The following is a 15,923-nucleotide window of genomic DNA, read 5'->3' on the forward strand; positions in this document are numbered from 1 at the left end:
GTTTCCGAAGGGCATGAAGTCTGAAACTCAAATGTCTGTCATTACCTTTTGACATTAATCTGCAATAATTTGATAGAAAAGCAAAAAAAAAATTATGAGGAACAGGCCAAAAATATGAGACTAATCTGGACATTCTGCGAAAGTCTGGACAGTTGAGACGTATGACACAAGTACAAGCAGTGCTCAGATTCATGGAGGGGTTCCCAGTGGTAGTGGATATGCACCATGGTTCACTTCCAAGCCCACCACTGTTCATACTGCTAAGGTTCCAGCTGGAATACACTGTGCAATTTGAGAGACATCAAACCTTGAAAACTAAAGCCAAAGTAGAGATTTCCCATAGGAAGCCAAGTCAAATAGTGCAGAGTCTGAAGACAAGCTATATGAAAACAGACTAAAGTAACCTGATTAAGTACATCAGACTGCCCAAAGGAAGGCCACTGAAATGGTTTGGAGTCTACATAAGCTGCATGGAAAAATTCACCTGAAAAATGATACCGGGGTGAAGTATACTGAACACTAAAACTGGAAACAGACATTATAACAATTTTCTGTATAACAATCAAAAGAAATTAATGCAATAAATCAGTAAGGAAAGTTACTTATGGATTCTCAGAAAATTACAAAGTTGCTTCACACACACATGCAAAAATATATTTTCATCACAACAGAGAACTAGTAAGGTTCCAACCAGAATACTCTATGCAATTTGGGATGCATCATGCCTTAAAAGAGACAGAAAAGGCTTAAGTTGTCTGTAGAGGGCCAATCAAAACAGTACAAAGTGTGAGCACAAGAAGCTGTATAAAGGCAAATTAAAGGAGCCCGACTCAGACATCTGTCCGCTCATAGTAGGCCAGATGAAATGTCTGGGAATCTATACACAAGCTGTATAAAGATAGACTAAAGGAAGGTAATGTACATCCTTCAGGAAATGAGAGAAAGAGAGTTAAAATCATATTAATTAAAACAACATTACAAATGACAAAAGAAAACATGCAGCAAACCAAGAAATGAAAACAAATGGTTGACTGAAAAGACATTAAACTTTTTCCATTAAAAACATTTCAGTTTGTCATTTAGTGTGCAGATTAAGAAGGCACTGTGAATGTATAAATCCTGTGCACTATTTATATGCATTCACTGTAGTGCTGTAGTAGAGTTATTCTCTTCTGGCCATACATATGACATACCCTCTCATTACTTTTCTGAAGCTACCAGGTTGTGGCTGAAATGGGTGCACTCGGTTATCAGTTCACTATCCAGATCAATGTACATACATACCTACATAAATAAATACCTTGCAGCATAATTTCTTGAGGAGACCTGCTGACTATTTACAAAACCAAAGTCTAGAGTTATACCCTGACTCAATAATTTGACTATATACCTATGACTGGACACATTATTTCTCAGAGATATTCCACAATTCTTACATACAGACAGCATAATAAGTCACACTATGTCTACAGGAAAGAAATGCTTAAATAATTTGTTTCCATTGAAACCACAGTTAAATCTGGATCAGTTATTTGATTTTATTTTATTTTACATTTGTTTACTGGGAAAGTCTGACTGGACGCACTTTTTCAGTGGAGGCCCAGGGAGAAAAGTTCCATGTTGAACATACGGAAGTAACAATATAAAAAAATTAAAAAATAAAAAACGGCCTAGTATAACAGAAATTAAACAAATAACAGAAATTAAATGTCAGCTGATACTTTATCACTTTGTAACTGCTTGTTTGTCTCACTCAGAATGTGATTTGTTGTTTACCTCACTCAGAATGTGCATTTCTTACTTAAGGTGGGCTTTCTGTGCTGTTTAAATTTTAGCCTGATTGGGAGCTCAGTTTGCCACAAGCTTGCTGTGATTAAACATTTGCATTTAATAAACATTTGCTTTTTTTCTGAATTGGACTGAACAGGTTTATTGCTACATCTATTATAGTGCAATACGAAGCAAACAGATGACTTCTAATTTATTTATGACTATGCTGGATGTCCAGCAGGCCACTAAAAGCAGTTACTTTATCACCACTCATAATTTTCTTTTTCATCTCTGTTTTGGTGCCTTCTCCTGATATGTGCTACATGTCATGTCCAAGTATCCATCTTCTGTCTCTGAAGCCATCACCCCTATGGTGAATGACCACTTTTCCATCTGGACAGAGCACCAGCATGTGTGGAGAACTGTGTGGCATTCCAGGGAGGAAGGAGAAGATCAAGCCGTTCCAGTACTAGTGCCATCCTGATGGCAGGCCGAGGCTCTTCTGTCTAGTGCACCTTTTCTTCCACTGATGCATGGCATGCAATGACAATAATGCAATTCACCTGAAAATTCTTCTGTACTTGCACATCGTATTGCATGGCCTGCACTTGGACCCTTGGTTTCCATCAAGTGCTGTAATTCAGAAAAAGAAATACTGTCCCACAGCAGAAGAAGAGCAGGCAAACATTACTCAAGCCTACTTTTCCAACCACCATCTGACACCCAGCCTGCTAATCAAACGTGGGTCTTTTCTACCAATGGATTACTAGCACATACAATACAAACTTCATAAAATATGACAAAGCATACAGTGTCAGGCCATACACTGCACATCCCATGCTCAAGACTTGTGATTCTGGCTGCTTTGTTCTTTATACACAGCTTAATATGGAAAGAATCCTAACATTTGTCCTTCTGGAGGCTAAAGCTTTATATGAAATAAATGACAAACCAAATACTGAAACTATACATGCCAAAACAGTAGGACATAAAATGCACACATCTACAGGTACTAATCATCTCACTAATATCCAGACATGCGTGCGCGCACACACACACACACACACACACACACACACACACACACACACACGCACACAGACACTTATGCCAGTTATGCTACCTTCATGACTTAACAGATGTATCCATTACACTCTCCATAAAGAAAGTAAACCCCAGGCTTCTCCTAATGACCACTCCATCTGAAATCTCTGCACCTCAAAGTACCTCCCTATGGCAACACACACCATATAGCTGCCACTTAAGCCAGCACATGTTCCACAGAATACCCCTGAAATCCATCAACTAAATTCACACACTAGGTTTATCCTAATGAGTTGTGATGAAAAAATTAACTTAAATTAAACTTGCACTCATTCATTTAATGTTGGCTGAAGTAAATTCATGCAATGTTGACTGAAGTAAAGTAAATTTATGCATACTGTCACTTGCTGGACATGCCATCAGTATCTCATGAACTGACCACTGACTGTTTGCTACTGAAGACAAAGTCTATTGTACAGATCACAATAGATACTCTTGTACAAACACGAACAATAATGAAACTGATCTACTCAACTGTCATATCAGTCATAACAGATCATACGATTCTTAAGGTGTATTCAAAGCCTTCAATACAATTCGGCATACTCAGTAAAGTACATAATTGTGTCCCAGAATGCAAAATGTCCAGTGTAATCAAAAGTACGATCTGACATGGAATACACTACTTTAGCCTCTGTTTTTACATACCTCCCCAACTAAAATAAGATAAATGCAGGCCTGATCGGAAATAAAATATTATATTCCAGCTAGTCAAAAATCATTGAAGAAACTATCCCCTTTAACTACTGCACCTCTAAATGCAAACATGTTAGATTACAGACAGGACCAATAACCCTGGAGGAATGAGTGACTGATAAAAGACTCCAGTTATAAATACAAAAGTACCACCACAAAGTAGCAGTATTGCCATCTTTCACGCAGTTTTGTTATGTGAGCATACTTACAGAGAAGTGTGATGAGGAAGTCCCAAGTAAAACACAGTAAACAAAAAATCAGGAAAAGCACTTGTTTGGATAACTTTCAGCTTTAATGTAAAACAGCTTAAATAAAGCTGAAAATGTGAAGAACAAATAACCCAAGGACTATAGAAAGGCATTTCCCCAAACGTTTGCTTTGCTTATGGCTCCTTTTGTCCTTCACAACTGCTTGTTCATCCCCATATACAGTATGCTACATTCCAGCAATACCCAAACTTTGGCCATATGATGAGGTTGCACTCAAGTTCACCACAGAGAAAAAGGCCACCAATCTGAATAAAGCTGTCTTTGACCTGCTCTGTAACGTTAGTGCCTTCTGCACTGAACATCAATCAATTTCACACCCTAGGAGCACGTAATCCAGGTCTAACAGGCTAGATATCCGGTTTTGAATAATTCTGTATTGACAACCCAGTTATATCCAATAAGCAGCCAGTACAGGTGGCAGACAGACATTGCAAGCAGCTGTATGTTACAAGTCTTGTAAAGCAGGTCCCTGTTTCCTGTCCCAGATCCAGAAATGTACAACGCCACACGTTTACAGCTCATCTTCATCAAGCATTGACAGGCTTACTAAACGTGAATCCGCTTCTTCTCCTGGGCTGGCATCCTGACCTTCAGGTGATCTGGAATGTCGATGGGGCGGTATACCGATTGTCTGCTGAAAAACATAAGAAGCCATATTAGTCAAACATGACCTCATGCTAGCATTCAGTTATATAAACAATTGACTTAGATTATGACAGACACAATGCAAACCCCGACAAAAGTTAACAAAAAAGGAAATATAATCCAAAAAGACTAAAAATCAGCCATGGAAAGATATGTAAATACCTTATCTCTCAGCAAATATTACTAGAAAAGAATCCTCCAGAAGCATACATGAATTTAAAAAAATATATTAAAATGTATAACAGATATATAATCCATTTAAGAATATTTTGTTTTCTCAAGTTTCATGCAAAAAACATTGAACAAGTAACTATCTGGACTGCTATATGCTAGAACCTGTGTAGACACACTTAGAGAAAAGAACTGAATACTAAGAAAAAGAAATTGAGTGTTATATATTATTAAGTAAACATTAAGTACTTATTAATTCCAGAGGCATATGGTTTAATCAGAAATTACAAAAGATCAGACAAAATTAAAATATTTAAATACTATACAATTGTTAAAGAATTTAGTAAATGTTGCTAAACTTGCTCAATCAATCTCCTTACTATGTAGCAGCTAGTTTGCAGAGTTTTGCTACATACTCATCCAGATATTACTGTTCATTATGGATAACTAAATATTTGTAACGTGATGAAGCATCAGATTTTGCCAGTGCAGTTTCTGAACTCACAGCTGTACATACAGACTTAGGGAAAAACTTGCTCTCTGTGTAAGTGGTTTACTCTGGTGTAAGACTGCTTTATGGATAGGCCTTATACTACAGAGATCACTTACACTGACAGCAAGTCTTTTGGAATCTATCTCACAGTGTAACAAAACTTTCATGTAAAAGCTAAGACAACTGAAACGTACACTTACGTATGTATCTTTTATTATTATTGCATTTTACGGAATATTTATCTAAATGAAAATTCACCAATGAATACTAAACTTTTACACAAAAAAATCATATACATATGTGATGTGTTGGTCACAGTGTAAATAATCCCAGACATTTGTAAGTAATCCTTTGTTGACTCTGTTCCTAAAAGTAGAGCGTCAACTCTAACCCACTCATTTCTCAATCTGTTTCCTTGCTGTCCTATCTTAATCAGGTTCTTGGGCCTCTAGTTTCCAAGTGGTTAAGGGATTATTTAGTGATCAATGAGCCACTTTGCCATGCACAACTCAGACTTCAGGAAGAGTACACCAGAACCATGTGCTTCCTCACCAAGTCCGACCATACACTTGGGTGTTCTTTTTGTGAATGTTCTGTTAGCCTTTCTTCCAAATGACCCCTCTCTGTTAGGGAGTTTTGCCCTTTGTGGCTTGGCTGTGGCCCTCGTTTCTGGTTTACTGAGTATCAACCGATGTATGCCAAGTAATATCACTGTCCTCAATGTTCACGTCTTCCAAGTCTCATCTGGGGCATTATTCAGAACCTGACACATTGCTTTTTACCATCTTTATCAACATTCATTCATAGGGCTTGCAAGGCCTTACAGTTACTTTTGTTCTGTTGACCTGGCCATTCTTGGATTTGACTTTAACCCTGGAGATCACCTTAATCATACCACTGTTTTATTTCTAGGAAGGTTACACTCAATTAGGATGAGAAAAATGTTAATCTTCTTTCTTTAGTAAATATTCAGAACTGTCCAAACTTACAAATACTCAAGCTTTCTCTTCAATCTAAAGCATTCAGTTTCCTCATACCTAAACTCTGTGTTAACATGAGCAAGTAACCATATACCAAGGGTAAAGACTGCCTTGTCAAGGATACATTAATTTTTCATGATGAATATAGCCTTCATGCAACTATGGAGAAGGCCAGAACAAGTGGCTCTACAACAGTGTTTTGCCCTGTGGATATTAGGAAGTGGTGTGCAGGCAGAGGACAGATAGAGCCATGTCCTCTGTATGGCATTTGCCACAATGGCATGTACATTATTAAACACTAAGGGTACAGAGGGATATACATGCAGCATCACTTTTGGCTGAAAGTAGTGCGCACCCTGCGGGGTAAAAGAACACCATTAATGAGAGAAGACCTAAATACTCAAAGACATGATCATCTGTGACCAAACTGAGAATCTGTTAGTATTCATTTACTGGCCTCTAGCTGAGATAAATGTGAAGATCTACCATGAATATCTCTAAACTAGAGCCATGGCTTGTGAGTGTAGGATTGGAAGGAATCACCCTCTGCTGGTGGGAGGAGGATTTTCTGATGTTTGAAAACCATGTTTGGTCAATGAAGATGATGCCTCTTGTACAGGTAATCTGGTCTGAAATAAAGGAAGAAGCCCATGGAGGTCAGTCACAGGAATATTTTCCAGGATGGACATGAGGACTGAGAAACAAAACTGCCCCGATGGCACAGAAGAATTAGTAGGTTCAGTGGGAGGGCATATTCTCCAAGTGCGGCTGGTAATATCAGAGTGCCCATAGAGAATGGCCACAGCATCAAATTTTATGGTACGTATAAACAAAACTCTTGTAAGCTAGTGAAGAGTAATTCAAGTACACTGCTGTTGATGATAATTTGACGAAACGACCCAACTTTAAATGTCAGTGAGAAAATGAGGGCCTGCAGTATAATTTAACTCATTCATCCCCAATAGCTGTGGAAAGTCACACCTCCATTACCTTACATGCATTCTTAGATTGCTAAGCATTTTAGGAAAAATCAAGTTAAAGAACAGAAGTCAAACAATTTTGAATATCTTGTGAAAAGTAAAAGTTATTAAAATCTGCAAATAGCAATATGCTCAGCGAAACATCTTTATGAGGCTAAAAGTCAGTGCATTCACAACCTGTATAATGGTACTGTAATATATTACAAAATGGTAAAAATCATGAATAATGGTACAGTACTATATTACAAGACAGTGAAAATCCTGAATAATATATTACAAAATAGTAAAAATCCTGAATATTTTTCTTTAAAGTTTTTCCAAACAGATTTTCATATTTGTAAACTGTACAGCCTATTCATTAAGTGTCAGCAGCATTCTTGTGCAGGAGATGAACATTTACGTGATGGCAAGAAATCCCTTTCTGGGTGCCTGTTTATTGATACACTTACAGAAATAATTTAAAAAATATGCCTATTTGCACAATTAACAATATGAATTACACAATCAATATTTCTCAAGCTGTACTATGCAGAGTGCAAGTATGAATGACAACTTTGTAGAACATCATTTAAAATTTCACTTGATGTTATACTATTATTTGCAAGTTAGATGGCTTTGGAAATATTACTTTACATATGAAAATATTACATATATTCATAATTACTAGCCAACACCAGGTACTATTGCCTTCTAGAATGATATTCTGATAGATAGATAACATGTTTTTTGGCCTAATTATAGTACCACTGTATCTATTCACTTCCTCACAAAGGAACTGCACACTCATATGGAAAAAGATAATGTTATAGGACTCTTTTACACAGACCTAAAACGAGCCATAAAGTGTGTCGCTCACAATCTTCTAATTTACAAATGTAAATGATGAAGGTTCTCTGATGAAGTTTGCCCGTGGTTTTCTAATTACCTAAACAGCAGATCTTTTGTAATTATCTCTCTCTCCAGACCAGTACTGCTATATGCCACGAACAAATGCCACAAGGCTAGTTCTTAGGCCTGTTATTACTCTTACTTGTGTATCAATTACCTTCTGTGGAAAACATTAGATCTAAGCTGTAGACTTCATACGGATAACATAGCTCTTACCAGGGCCAAAGGTCTTCACCCCAACATATTTTCTTCAGCAAGTCCTAGACAGCTTATGAATATGGTTGCAATTATGTAAGCTTTATCTCAACACCAAAAAAATCAGCTGTTATACTAATGAGCAGAACTAAAAGATTAACTCAAGCCAAACAACTACAATAGATGAAACAGCAGGTGGCCATTCCCACTGTTTCCTAACAGAAACACTTTTACTACATCAGTCACTGTCACTGCTGCCACATGTTGAAATGCTGCCCCAAAAAGTACTCTCACTTACTCTCAAAAGAAGCAAGGAAAGTAATTTCTATTAGCATCTTACAACCACGGTTAGAATACTCTGCCTCCATTATCGCCCTGCACTCGCCATAGCATGCACATATTACAGAAGACCAAATACAAAATACTGTGCTTCATACATTTGGGTTTCCATAAGGAGCATCACTGCTTAATCAACAAAAAATCCACATGACTACTAGTAACAACAAAGGCTTCTTATCTACTTAGTGCAGTTACATTTAAACTATTAAATGAAAGTTACTGGGGGGCAGAACAGTGGCACAGTGAAAAGCATTGTCACCTCACAACAAGAGGTCCTCCAGTTCGATTCTCTGCTGGGGTGCCTTCTTTGTGGAGTCTGGATGTCCTCCCTGTGCTCATGTGGCTTTCCTCCGGGTGCCCCTGTTTCCTCCCACATTCCAAAGACATATAGTTTGTGGACTGGACATTATAAATCGGTCATACATGTGAGTCTGCATGCAAGTGTGTAGTATGGAAGAAAAGCCATGGCAGGGCTAGCCACTTGGTTGTGTGATCCTTGGCTCTAGTTGATTGCCACTGTTGAAGTGACACCCCGACCCCATGTTTAAAAATGAGAAAAAGGGGTTGCGGATGAAGGGATGGATGGACTGCCCTCCATTAAAGAACAAACTACAACTTAGAAACAGCTTGCACCCACTAAGAAACTAGGGTAGTAATTTGCTACTTCGATCTTCATACATGGTAGTAGTAGCGAAGAAATCCTGTAATAAACCTATTCCTGCCATCTCGAACACACTCCACCAAAATATTAGAAATTCTGATAAACTTTCTAATTTTAGAAGCCAACTTAAGAGGCACCTCCAACCTGAAAACAGATGCATGTGTTTAAGCACACAAGAGTAGCGGAATGAACATTGCTAATAATATATAGGCTTACCTTCAATCAAAATGACACATAACCTAAGTGTAATATGACAGACTTTTAGTAAATTTTGTATATATGTAAGTAAATATAATAAATGCTAACACATATGTGTTTGTTCTATTAACAGTATGCAAACATGTAACATTTGAGATTCATACATAACAAATGATAAACTCTCCAGATTTATTTCCAAAGGCCTACCTCCCCTATTTCATACAGCTTACATTTTTATCATCTCATCTTTATTATATTCTCACTTGCTTGCTGCCCTTATATTTAACATAACATTTAAAAACTCATCTCTAGATTGTTTCCCGCTTACCTGTCTTGATTTTGTAAAATTAACACTATTTCCTAATAAACAGTAAACATTTTACAAGAAATCTTCTGTACATATGAATCAGGGCTACTGTATAATTAATACATATTTCTTTAGATCTTAACTAACTGTAAATTAAAATTGTTTCCTTGACACTTAAAGGCAATGGTTATGATACATCAATTTTGTACGTTCACACTTAAAGACGGCATGTACTCTTAATGCTGATTGTTCTGAACTCTTTTGATCTGATTGTTTGTGCCACATGGCTCAGGTCATGCCTGAAAAGGGACTTTGGACCAGTGCATGCAATCATTTAACAAACATAAAAGTAAATATCTCTGGCATTGTGCTCTGTACAAGAACTGTGTCAGTATTTTTTCCGTCTCCCACCATGACATTTTGCATTAAGCTTCTTACAGAGCTCACTCAGTTATAAGAATATTAATAAAAAGTGACAAACAGTTGTTAATATCTCCAAAGAGGCGCATATTGATTCTTATATTTTGACTTTTAATATGCTGCCAGTTATTAATTGGTAAGTCAATTAGTTAAGAAACACAGCCCCAAAATATGTCATAACATCATAAGTTGGTAGGACTGTTAAAATGAAGTACATAAAAAGGTGCTACAGGTGTGAGTGAGATAACATATTTCAAAGTGTTACAGTCAAGGGTATTAGCCCAGTTTAGGAAAGCTATAAGCAAAATATTCTAGAATGAAGACCTTATTGTCACTAATGACTTCTTCTTTTGGTGAGGTGAGACATCAAATTAGCACTACCCTGCTGTGAATCATTCATTCATTTTCTAAACCACCTGACCTGGTAAAGGTCACAGTGGTAGCAGGGTATGAAGGGCAGGCCAGACCTCCCCCTCCCAACAAAGGGTCAGCACCTACCCTGCAGAATCCACGCATGACTGTGAGATGCGATACCTTCAGAGTGCTCTAGGTCTACCCGAAGGCCTACATCCAGTGGACTGTAGGGGTACATGTCCAATGGGAAGTCACCCAGGAAGCATCCTTAGTAGGTACAAAAACCCCCAATTCATTTGGCTTCCCTCAGCCATGTGAGAACATTTTAGGTTACAGAAGTCCTCAAGCTATCAAGGAGAGTGCTCACTTATGAATGACTGAACAACTGTTTGAAATAACTACTCATCCAAAACTTATGAGGAACAAATCACCTGCAAACCAGTAACACGTATCAAAATATGTTTTGCTGCTAAAAAACACCCCTGCGCTCCTCTTACACACACACACACACACACACACACACACACACACACACACACACACACACACACATGCATGGACAAAAGCCCACACTTTCTTAGTTATAAATACTAATTCCATGGTGACACAACACGGTGAAAGGGGAAACTTCAAAATACACAACATGACAGTTTCATTTAAAGAATTATTCTGCAGAACATGTATCGAAGGCTGTAATGTCCATATTAATGTTAAATGTTGATCTACTAGCCATCACTCTTGTGAGGAAACTCTCTTAAATATCTTGTATTGATGGTTTTTATTTGCCTGCAGTTTGGTCTTCTCTGCCACTAAGTACTTTCACTTAGTGCGACAAAATTACTTCATATGATGCCCCTCTGGTTAAATATTAAACTACATATAAGTCCAAGAAATATCGCTTCCCACAGGACTAACGTTACCTGTGCCAAACTCAGTCCAAGTACATAAACTAACATAAAAGGCACAGTAGCTATGCAGGCAGTAAACACAGCACTAACCAAAATACAGGAAACAAAGCTGAAAAAACACTGCTTCATGAACTCTAAAATTCGGATTTATTGTGATATAAACAGAAGACGTGGTAAGCGCTTTCACCTGGATAGGCTTCTTCAGACCAAAAGAACCCCCCTCTTGTACACCCTTATATGGCAAAAAAGACACCAAAAACAGATAAACCATTAAAGGCACAGTACAACTATCATGGTATACAACGTAAATGAAGTGCTTACTCTAAAATACATTAACCATAGTAAACTAAAAACACCTATACCACTCATAAAACATGAATAGAGATGTATAAAAACAAAAAACAAAAAAACTGCATAAATTCACACTAATTGCACAACACTAACAATAAATCCTCTCACAAAAATGCTCTCATAAAAATGCTCTCATAATATATGTAAAAAGCACAGTCATAACTATCACTTCAATCTCCTGGACTTCAGGAAAGGTCTCAATGGTACCTTCTCATTCAGTCCAGGAAAAACATCTGCTCTAAGTCTAACAATCCATTTAGATTCAATACTCTCAGTTCTACCCCTCACCCCCCCCAAAACTAGTGTGTGTAAGATCTAGTACTTTAAAATGAAAAAGTTCTTGTTTGGTATAGGTGATTTTTGAGGAACGTGATGTTTTATAGGCGTTTTGTAGATGATGTGTTTTTCATTTGGAAGGGCATGAAAGATGAGTTATTGCTCTTCTTGGAGAGAGTTAATGGTCTAACGCAATATCTGAAATTTACCCATGAGGTTTCTGAGAATTGGATTTCCTTTTTGGATGTCTATGTTCAGAGATTGTAAAGTGACCTATTGAACACAGGTGTGTATAGAAAGGAGTGTCAACGCAATTCCTATCTCCACAGACGCAGTATGCATCCAGGTTACATCTTTGGTAATATTGTGAGGGGGTCAGGTATGTAGGACGTCATGGTATAATCCCAGTCAGGATGGTTTTGAGGCAGATGTTAGGGATTTATGTGAGAGGTTTAAGAGCAAGGAATATCAGACATCTGATATGGAGAGAGGATTGGCAGACCTCATTAATTTGAGGGAACAAGCTGCTGCACCCTTTTTCTCTGAGACTGTAGTGGACCATGATGACCCCTCCCAGGGTGTTCTGGCAGGGAGTAGAAATCATGGTTTCAAAGTGCCCTTATATTATACTAAGGATGTAGGTAGGTTGAAGGATGTGATTAGATCACACTGGGATGTGTTAACACTAGCCCCGAATGTGAGGGAAATTGTGGGTGCTGCCCCAGGTTTTGTCTATAAGAATAGATTGAATCTAAAGAAATTGCTGTGTTATCCTGTTATGGATGGTGGAGGTGATAGGGTTGCTGGTACTGTACCCTGTGATAGTTGCAACTACTGTTGTTCCATAGACACTGATGTCCATTTTTATCACCCTATCTATGGCACTAACCATGAAATTAGAGTTCATGCAAACTGTGAATCTACACATGTTGTTTATTTGGCCTCCTGTGGAGCCTGTGCTGCGTTTTATGTAGGCAAGATGGACAGGAGGCTGAGGGACAGAATAAGGGAACATCTCTACCAGATCAGGATTCATTCCATTGTCAATGCTCTGTCCAAACATGTCTTGTCTAATGATTCCACACATCTTTTTTGTTTTAAAGTACTAGATCTTACACACACTAGTTTTAGTGGGGGGTGTGAGGGGTAGAACTGAGAATATTGAATCTAAATGGATTGTTAGACTTAGAGCAGATGTTTTTCCTGGACTGAATGAGAAAGTACCATTGAGACCTTTCCTGAAGTCCAGGAGATTGAAGTGATAGTTATGACTGTGCTTTTTACATATATTATGAGAGCATTTTTATGAGAGGATTTATTGTTAGTGTTGTGCAATTAGTATGAATTTATGCAGTTTTTTGTTTTTATACATCTCTATTCATGTTTTATGAGTGGTATAGGTGTTTTTATTTTACTATGGTTAATGTATTTTAGAGTAAGCACTTCATTTATGTTGTATACCATGATACTGTGCCTTTAATGGTTTATCTGTTTTTGGCGCCTTTTTTGCCATATAAGGGTGTACAAGAGGGGGGGTTCTTTTGGTCTGAAGAAGCCTATCCAGGTGAAAGCGCTTACCACGTCTTCTGTTTGTATCACAATAAATCCGAATTTTAAAGTTCATGAAGCAGTGTTTTTTTCAGCTTTGTTTCCTGCATTTTGGTTAGTGCTGTGTTAACTGCCTGCATCGCTACTGTGCCTTTTATGTTAGTTTATATATTAAACTACATATATTTAAGAGGCAAAAATATAATCAAGTAATTTGTAGGGAGTTAGAAGTGTCACCATGACAAACTGTAACTTCCCAGTAGTACTCTGTTGTGAAGCATACACAAGGCTTGGAACTCCGTTTTAGGCCACCCCTGCTCAGTTTTACCTTTACCTGTGTCTTACTAGACCCTGTACTGTGCTTCTTGTTTGTGCCATGATTGAAGGGGTCTGCTGGGTTAGTGCAATTACCACTTATCAACCACATTCTGGGAGGGAATTCACATATTTTTTTCACTGAGGCGTAAGGTGCAAGTTCAAGACACCTTACACACCACAGCAGCACTGTTATTGAGTGCTTTCAGTTCATTAATCTCTCCTGCTTAAGGTTTTGACATGGTACAGAAAGGTAAAAAGCATTTACACCTTACAGTTCCATGAAAAACAACATGGTACAGTGGAGCACTAGTAGGCACTCTGCAGTGTCGTATTACACCTTCCTCCTAATTCTAATATGGTGTGCGGCCCTCTCATTTGGCCCTAACTATCTCTAAGGGCATAGTGTTTCCATGGCTTCCTGCAGCACTGTACAGTTGGGAAGAGTCTGTACACCTATGGATACTTATGTTACCTTCATTTTCTTAACAGGCAGAGCTACACAATTGTCTTGCTTCCTTCTAGATCAGTGCATGAATTTGTGTGTGGCTGGGTATGTGTGCTATATCAAACCCAGCTGAGCTCAGAGAGGATGTATACTACATGAACAAGCAGCACATTCATTAATTACTTTAGCACATAATGTCAAGGCAGAGCTACCACAACAGTTTAGCACAGCTGCATAAAATGCTACTGGACAAAATGGGGCAGGGGTTGGGGGACTCTTTAGACAATGAACAGTGTACTTACCAAGGGAATAGGAAGACGAGTGACCATGGAGTATTATCACTTTACTTAGGAGGTGGGAGTGGATACCCCTTGGAAAACAGGCCTTTCAGGAGGTATAAGCTTGTGTTAACACTAGACAATAAGCTTAACTTAAGTCACTTGTTGGACATTGAAAGTGAGTGACCCTGGAAAATGACTGATGCAGTTTTCATTAGTCAAACAACACAGGAAATTCTGAACCTTGTCTTTATACTTTTAAAGCATTTTGTCCGGCGGGGGGGGTCTTTACCTCCTGCACTCCCTAATGGGGAGGTCTGTGCCTCGTACACCCCTGCTACATTTTTGCTACGACATTCTGTATTTGGATAGGCTGAACATTTAAAGATATCATCATGTCAGATGTGTAGCAAAGAAGGATGAAGCCTTGACTATGACAGAAATGATCCAGATTGGATTAGCAGCTCACGTACTGGAGGCCCTGTCCAGGAAGTGTGGGACTGAGTGGCCAATGGCTCATCCATCAGGCAGGTGGAAGGCAGACTGGTCTGTTGTGAGGTTGACTCCTGCAATGAAGTGGGAACACAATACATAGACTCTGGACATGTGCTTGGCACTGCCAAACTGCTAACAGGCATCAGCCTTCCAAAAGGACTGTGGGTGCATGTAAGTGTGGAACTACACATTGCCATGGACAGGAAGGCATAGCACGCACTCACACAAGTGTGCATGCATGAACAGAGCTGGATCATGTTCAAATGGGGCACTAGGCAGGGTAAAGGCTTGGAATAAGTGACAGAAGGTCCTAGTGAGCTCCACTTCAATTAATTGAGCTTTTCTGAGTTTGTTTTACTGAAAAGAACTTAAAGATGCAATAAAATATCACTTTGGTCTCAATGCATGAAAGACAATATGGTGTTTCCATTATGTCACTGGGGATACCCAATAATAAATGCATAACACTGAAAGCTACTGCTGTGTGATGCAACTGTAATATGCAGTGGGTGTAAGTCTTCATGGGTCCAATTCACAAACTATCTAAATAAAACCAAGATATAATAGCTATAACTAAAAAGCTGACAGACTAAACAATACATAGAGGCAAATGATAGGCAGTCTAGAGGAAAACAAAGGTGAGGCCAGGTAGTTCCAAGAAGAAACTAATAAATGCGTGAGGTGTCTGGAAGTATAGCAAATATGCAGCAGTGCTTTCTGTTAAACTGTTTTAAAATATCAGTGTGAATACAAACATTAAAACTATATATGCACTGCTGTATCTGTTTTTCCTTCACAGTTTTTTTCAAGATGTCCATATGCTAATAACTACTG

General features: G+C 38.3%; 1 protein-coding gene across 5 annotated transcripts in view; it reads right to left on the reverse strand.

Moving 5' to 3' along the window:
* Positions 1-3,840: 3,840 nt before the first annotated feature.
* Positions 3,841-15,923, reverse strand: part of ARHGEF25 (Rho guanine nucleotide exchange factor 25) — a 1,549,554-nt gene continuing 1,537,471 nt past the window's right edge. For 3 of the 5 annotated variants that reach the window (XM_044083598.1, XM_044083600.1, XM_044083602.1), the window contains one exon: positions 3,841-4,473. In XM_044083598.1, the coding sequence (XP_043939533.1) occupies positions 4,351-4,473 (123 nt within the window). In that variant the 3' untranslated portion in view covers positions 3,841-4,350. Of the gene's footprint in view, positions 4,474-4,646; positions 4,681-15,923 lie in introns of all 5 variants that reach the window. The other 2 variants (XM_044083601.1, XM_044083599.1) reach the window with 2 other exon arrangements.

This window comes from Protopterus annectens, chromosome 9.part0, assembly GCF_019279795.1.
Source record: "Protopterus annectens isolate FY-2018-M chromosome 9.part0, PAN1.0, whole genome shotgun sequence".
Taxonomy (NCBI): domain Eukaryota; kingdom Metazoa; phylum Chordata; order Ceratodontiformes; family Protopteridae; genus Protopterus; species Protopterus annectens.